This window comes from Caretta caretta, chromosome 9 (genome assembly GCF_965140235.1).
Source record: "Caretta caretta isolate rCarCar2 chromosome 9, rCarCar1.hap1, whole genome shotgun sequence".
Classification (NCBI taxonomy): Eukaryota; Metazoa; Chordata; order Testudines; family Cheloniidae; genus Caretta; species Caretta caretta.
In genome coordinates this window covers 54,787,628-54,795,155 of record NC_134214.1, presented here as the reverse complement: position 1 = coordinate 54,795,155, position 7,528 = coordinate 54,787,628, and the positions used below count along the sequence as shown (strand labels likewise).

The following is a 7,528-nucleotide window of genomic DNA, read 5'->3' as shown; positions in this document are numbered from 1 at the left end:
GAATTGGGAGGACATTACATTTTATTTTGGACTCACTGGATCTCTGTTTCTTTTGCAGGCATTCCAGAATCCTGGGGCTTTGGCTGGGAGTCATTTTTCTAGCTGGGTTCTTCCATATGAAAGGAAATGTCATCTCGTAAGTCCACTTTCTACAGTGATAGAAAGAGTAAGAAGAACTTGCCATGTGCCCCGTCTGTGCAGGGGCAGCAAGATGATCCATCATATCTTATATTTTTGGATTGCTAAAGGTAGCCCTAAGCACAGAGACTAGGGCTAGGATTTTCAAGACCGGGGGCCTAAAGTTGGGCTCCTAAATTCATATCTAGCACCTAAATAAGTGACCTATCAACAGTGTAGAGCATCTAGCAGCTGGGAGTAGCTGCAACAATACTAACAAAGCAAGGGGAGTGAGCAGGAGAAGCCAAAGCCCCTCCCAACCCCCTCAGTAACAAATAAGCTGATTATTGTGTGGAGCTGAAAGAGCCATGCAGACTGGCATTCAGAGCTAATGAGGGCAGAAGAGGGGTGTGGCTCATCTGTGCTTTTTAGAACTACAGACAAAGTGCTGGATCTTTAGCTGGTGTCAATTGCCATAGCCCCAGTGACTGCAAGGGAGCAATGCCGATTTACACCAGCTGGGGATCTGGTATATTGACTTCAATAGAGCTATGGCCAATTTACACCAGTGTGGGATGTGGCCCATTGACTTCAATGAGGCTATGCTGATTTATGCCAGCTGTGGAATGGGCCCATTGAGTTCAAGGGAGTGATGCTGATTTATTCCAGGTGTGGATCTGGCCCCAGTTAGCCTAAGGAAAGGTAGTTCAGGTTAAACTTTGGCGGCTCTTTGGAAAAGTAAAGTGAGAGGGCCAGCAGGGTAGGAAATGGCAGGGGAAAGCAGCACTGTCAGGTGGAAGAAATGGATTACAACACTAGAGAAAACATTTCCTATGTGCTTTAAGTTCATACAGAATGTGGGGGTTTTCCACCAAGCACGTGAGACCCAGTCACCCCCAGACGAACGTGATGTTTCTCAAGACCCACAAAACTGCCAGCAGCACCATCATGAACATCCTATTCCGGTTTGCAGAGAGGCACAATCTGACCCTAGCCCTTCCTGCTGGCCAGAACTACCACTTGGGCTATCCTCATCTCTTCATGGCCCAGTTTGTAGAGGGATTTAAAACCATCGGACAAAGTTACAACATCATGTGCAACCACATGAGGTTTAACCTCCAAGAGGTGAGATCCTGGGCAGTAGCAGTTCGGGAGGCATCCTGTGAAATGACTGTGGTGCTGTTATTATCAGGGATCCTAGTTTTCCATGATAAAAACCCAAAATTCTCCAATAAAAAAACATAGAAATCCATGTTTTTCCATGATTAAAATGAAATGCTGAACTTTAGTTACCCTGCCCACAATACATATAGGTATCAGTTGAACACAGTGTTTTATTGATATATTTACAATTTTAAAGCAGGCCTGCAGTCAGAGCCCTGGCCATTCTCCTGATTATCTGAATTTTTGATGATCTGATCTGGTCTTGGTACCAATTAGATTAGCTAATCGGGGTTCCACTGTATATATTTTTATTTTCTCACAACTGTAAAAACTAAAGATTCTCTGTAAAAATGCAAATTCCATGTTTTTCCGTGTCAACCAGATATCTAGGATCCCTGGTTATTAGCTAGCACTAAATATCACTCTGCAGAGGCCTTTCCCTTCATGAAGTGCATTGCAATTAGCATGTAAAATGTTTTCTGAGTTAGGAATTAGTATGTAGGCCTTCAATCACAAAGCCCACAAGTACTGGGGAATGGCCATCGTTAGCTGGTAATCCCTCTAAGAATCTTTGGACTGACAATTATTTATAAAACAAACAAATGAGACTGGAGTTACCTTGTTTGGCTCAGGGAGGACCCTTTGCTTTGGAAAATAGAGAGTCAACTTCTAGGCCTGGCCATGATCTCTCTGTCTTTCTCTCTTCTTGATAGTGTAACTGGGGGTGAAATCCACTCCATGCTAACAAATCCCAAGATTCAGACTCTATGTGGAGGGCACAAGGAGCGATTTGGGAGGTGAAATCCACCCTTCACCAAGGGCCAGAGTGCAGGGTTTGTTACACAGCCCTCTTCCCACAGCTACTGCTCCAGCCAATGGTCTGGAATAACAGCCACAGTCTCATTGTAGCAGTTGGGAAAATCACTGGGTCTACATAAATGTGGATCTTCACCCCACCACTGGCCTGAACCCAATGTGTCCTTCAGCATCAGCCAAGTGGGGCTGGCCTTGAGTCCACGTCCATGGTGTTTAGGGGAGCACAGGTAATGGGGGTACCATACCCCTCTGTGATTGTTCAGCTAGAAAACCCCTCATGCAGCCCAGGATAAAAGGCCAAACTATTCATTCAGCCCTAACAGGAATGAGAGAGCTCCCCTTTCATATGCTTACTGTACTTACCATGTGAGCTGGTGTAGCTATAGCAGTGTTGGCAAGCCTTCCTAACATAGAGAGAGAACTGGACCAGTTGCCTACAACCTGTCAGTACAGTGCTTGTACTTAGACTTTCCCACCATGACTATGTTTTAACCCCCTGCAAATGACCTACACTGTGCTTGTTCTTTTGGCCTGTTTACCCTTCAAGTCAAGTAGGAGCCATTTTTGTACCACAAAACCTCACTTGTGCATAAGCAAGAGATACATTAATGGCCACATTGTGCTGTCTTCTTATAAACAGGTCCGAAAAGTAATGCCAAACACCACCACCTACTTTTCCATCCTGAGAAACCCAGTTTCACTGATGGAGTCCTCCTATGCCTATAATAAATTTTTTACACCAGCATTTAGAAGATCAAAGGATGTGAATGAGTTTCTGGCATCTCCATGGACATATTACAATATGAGTGAATGCACAAATAACATTCATGCGAGGAACTACATGTGGTTTGACTTTGGCTATGACAACAACGCAATGGACACTGAGGACTACGTTCAGAGTGTCATAGCGGAGATCGAACAGGCTTTTCAGCTGATGTTGCTAACTGATTACTTTGATGAGTCCATGGTCCTGCTGAAGGACACTTTGGGTTGGGAGCTGGATGATGTGGTTTACTTCAAGCTGAATTCCCGAAGCCAGGACACTATCAAGAGCATGACCCCTGAGAGCAAGGAAAAGGTAAAAGAATGGTGCTCATTGGACTGGAAGCTCTACCAACACTTCAACAGAACCTTCTGGAGGAGAATTCAGGAGACAATAGGGCTAGAAAAATTGGATCAGGATGTGAATCTCCTGAGAATGAGACAAAAGGAACTTATGGAGCTGTGTCTCTTGGATCCAGTGCCGATAGATAAGAACAAGATCAAAGACAAAAAACTTCAGCCCTTCCAATCAGGGCGTGCAAATATTCTGGGCTATAATCTTAAAGAAGACATGGCTAATGAGACTCTGAGAACCTGCCTGAGACTGATCCTGCCTGAGCTTCAGTATATGTCATATCTGTATGCTCATCAGTTTCCAGAGAAGAGGAGGAAGAGCACAGCTTTTCCCTTGTGGCTGAGATGACAGTGTTGGTGGATTGTTAATATCACCCACAGAGCAATAATGCTTATAACATTCCTATCACCTTGTTCATGTACCTCCCAGAGATGTGTTTACATTTTTGTGGCCTAATGGAGTTAACCCATGAAATTTCCTTACAGCGTTTTCAGATCCGGGAGTGGGGTGGGGAGACAGAAGGGGTGTGGCAGGAACACAGCACTCCCCAGCTGACTCCATTTGCCATATGGTTCCCTGGATGTCTTTGCTTGCTCCAGCCTACACCAGGGGCTGGGCTGGGGTGAAGTTGGCTAAAGAACCAGGGAGCTGTGACTGGTTCCCTAACCACCTACTGTCTCTGCTGCACAGAGCAGATACTGGCCTTTCCTCTGTGGGTGAAATACTAGTTTAAATCACAGCATCAGGTTTAGTAAAAATACCTGCACTGATCTTCTTGTAAATGGAAAATACTGCAGAGAAGTGACTCTGCAGGAAATTCCTGTTTCCCATTCTAGGCTAACGCAGGGATTGCCAGTGCAGTATAGGTCAATTTCGTGCACGAAGACATTCCAAAGACTAGACAGCATATTTAACAGGCCTGAGGGAAAGCTTTATATTTCAGTTTATTTGATTGTACTTTATATCACAAGTCAGTGGAACTGAGCTCACAGGATGTACCGTGCCAGCTGTTGAAACACAGGAACAGACTCCTGAGATACAACATCCCTTTGAGTCTGGAACATAGACACCGACTGCTACTGGTGCCGGTGAGTGCTCAACCTCCCCCCCCCCCCCCCCCGGCCACTACTCCACCACTGCCCTGTCCCCTCCTTCCCCCATTCCAACCCCTTCCCCAAAGTCTCCGCCCCCTCCCTGCCCCTATTCTGACTCCTTTCCCAAATCCGCACCCTGGCCCCGCCTCTTCCCTGCCTCCTCCCCTGAGCACGCCACATTCCTGCTCCTCCCCACTCCCTCCCAGAGCTTGCTACAGCTGTTTGGCAGTGGTAAGCGCTGGGAGGTAGGCAGAGGAGTGGGGATGCAGTGCGTTCGGGGGAGGAGGTGGAGGTGAGGAGAAGTGGAGTGGGGCGGGGAGCTTGGCTGCCAGTGGGTGCAGAGCACCAACTAATTTTTCCCCATGGGTGCTCCAGCCCCAGAGCACCCATAGAGTCGGTGCCTATGTTTGGAATATATTCGCCCCCCTGCCCATGTAATAGCTACAGAGAACAGACTATTCAAGGGCTCTGGGAGGGTAGTAGGTTATTTCTATGTACGCAGAAGCAGTGTGATCATTAGCAGGGCTACAGCCTGGGACCTTCAGAATCAAAAGCACAAGTCCCACCTAGGAGAGATAAAGGAGTTATGCCATGAGCCATCGCTAAGTTGCAGGCTGTGATGCTCAGTGGAGACAGGAATGTGACCACACACATGCAAGTGAGCTGTAGCTCACGAAAGCTCATGCTCAAATAAATTGGTTAGTCTCTAAGGTGCCACAAGTACTCCTTTTCTTTTTGCGAATACAGACTAACACAGCTGTTACTCTGAAACATGCACTAAGCCAGGCTCTCGTACTTGGAACCAGAATCTCCACAGACAGACCAAGCCAAGCCCCAAACATCAGCCCAACTCAGAGAAGCCAATAGATGGCTGCGATTTCAGTCAGCAGAAGATGCTTCAAGCTGGACTCACCTTTTTCTGCCAAATGTTGCCCTCTGGGCTCATGATTTTACACAGCAGCTGTCATCCTCCAGCTAGCCCGAAATGTGTCAGGTAGTCCAGAGCACAGTGAGGCAGAGTATTACTGTCAGCTGGGTTAGAGAGATGTCAGTGTCATTATTCACCACTAGAGATTTAAGGAAAGATGTGAGATTATGCAAATGTTCCTTTTTGAGACAGCAGCGTGGTCTAATGGATAAATCATAGAATCTTAGAATCATTTATCAACATTAAATTTCATCTGATGATGGTGTGTAGTTTGTAAAGATTGTCCTCTGGTCTGGGTTCCTTCAATGAAAGGTAAATAAATAGCATATAAGGTGTTGTATACTATGTTAATAATTAACAATAAAGACTGTGTCATATTAATCTGTTGCTCTCTGAACAGATCTTTGCAGATTGGGATAGTTTTTGAATCTACAGATTGAGAGGTGGTCACATGTGCAAACACTTTGTGACAGGACATGGAGTTCAAGTATTACAACTCTTCCAGTGCAATGGCATTGCTACAGTGCTCAGAGTGGTAAATACGACACCCCTCTCCCTTATCTGTCCCATGTCAAGGGCAGGAATTTTAAGTGTGCAGTAAATCAATAAGGGTGATATATTTCATCAACTGTTTCCTACCTCAGTTACTGTATAAGCACTGATTACACAATAAACCCATTGAAAACAGGTGACACCCATTCCTTCCCTGGAGCACTATGGCTGCTAGGTCTTATTCCACCTTATTGCCATGCTGTGCCATCTGTCCTTCCCCACTCAGCAGCACTGCGGTGGGTATAATGGAGAGGGTTAATAATTACAGTGCAGTGGGCAAGGGCCATGTTTGCTGGTGTCACTATACCGGTACAGCGATGCTGGCAAGCCCTCCGAGCATAGCCATAGCTATACTGGCATAAATGTGCCTTTGCTAGTATAGCTTATACTGGGCACCCAAGTGAAATGAACTGTTCCCCCAGTAGCACTTTTAGGTTGATGTAACTGGTCCACCATAGGGCTTTTGCTGGTATAGCAATATCACAGGTAATCACACCCCTGAGCGACAACTATACTGACAAAAGTTTCTGGTGTAGACCTGGAATAAAGCTAAAACCACTGTGGATGCCTTGGTTAACTGGGCATAAGGAGAGAGCATAGAGGTGGTGGAAAGGGAGTTAGTCTGGAGAAGGGAAAGGGGTGAATGCTGAGCTTTACAAATTAAATAAAAACATGGTGCAAGCACTAGTGCGAGTCTCCATTGCAATCCATGCTGCTGTGGGGATAGGAGTGCATGCAGTAGCTACCGACAAACTCCAGAATCCATAATCTGGAACAGTGCCACTCTGCCAGTGGGTTGTGATGCCTGGGGCATTAGCAATCAGAAGAGTCACAAGGGAGTGAAAATATTACTACAGCCTAAAACAAAGAAAATCTTGCTGCCCCACTTTCCACACACCCTGTATCCTTCAAGGCCAAGTATCCCTATCACCTCTTGTAACTCACGCACACACTCGTATATTACACAGGCTGATCACTGTTACCATGGAGACAGATTTTTACTCTAACTTTTGTAGTAAATGTTGGGGGAGGGGTGCAAACATTCTTGCCTTTGAGTAAGGGGTCACCAGCCTGACAAGGTTGAGAAACTCTGAGCTAAAGCAAAGGAATGAGGTCAGCACAGTGCCCTCCAGGGGGCAGAATGGGGCTCTCTCCCTGCTGGGGGCTCGGTGGAGGGTGCAGACCTTGTTATTCATCCTCCACAAGAGAGGAAAACAGAGGCTCTTCCTTCACTTCCAGAGGACAGACTCAGGCTGTCTTTTGCCAGACAGCAATATTGGCTTCCCCCCGCCCTTGGTGGGACGGGTTTCCTGACTTCATCTTTACTCCCTCAGGAGGAGAGCTCCCAGCAATGAGTCCTTCTGCATCCACCCAGGGAGGATCACTCCAAGCCCATGCTCCCTCTTCAACTCCCACTCCAAGAGCAGCTTCCATCACTAGCTCTCTCATTGCCGCTTACAGGGAAGGCCGGTCCTTTTGATCACCTTCCATTTTGTCTGTTTAGGATGGACCCTAGGGCTAGGCTGAAGGAAGCTGCTCACATTTGTTTTACTTCCTGTAGCCAAGGAGACCTGCCATGTTGTTCTCCTACAGCTGAGACTGGGTAGCTATTCTCTCTCCCTTTTGAACCTGCCCTAGAGGGATGGTGACCCTCCCACCAACCTCTAGCCAGGACTGGTGCTCCTAATCCAGTGGGCTATTCCTTGTCTCCCTAAACTTGGTGACAGGAAGGGTTTGAAG

The 7,528-nt window shown here is 46.6% G+C and overlaps 1 protein-coding gene across 1 annotated transcript; it reads left to right on the top strand.

The window, feature by feature from the left end:
* Positions 1-972: 972 nt before the first annotated feature.
* On the top strand, positions 973-3,629 carry GAL3ST2 (galactose-3-O-sulfotransferase 2). Its single transcript, XM_048864619.2, has 2 exons — positions 973-1,242; positions 2,738-3,629. The coding sequence occupies exons 1-2, from the start codon at positions 973-975 to the stop codon at positions 3,560-3,562; spliced, it is 1,095 nt and encodes a 364-aa protein (XP_048720576.1). The 3' UTR covers positions 3,563-3,629.
* The last annotated feature ends 3,899 nt before the right edge of the window (positions 3,630-7,528 follow it).

Bases quoted from the DNA above. Each gene is read 5' to 3' on its own strand.
- GAL3ST2 (XM_048864619.2), top strand. From the start codon at position 973: ATGTGGGGGTTTTCCACCAAGCACGTGAGACCCAGTCACCCCCAGACG. The intron at 1,243-2,737 runs GTGAGATCCTGG...TCTTATAAACAG, and splicing joins TGAGGTTTAACCTCCAAGAG to GTCCGAAAAGTAATGCCAAA.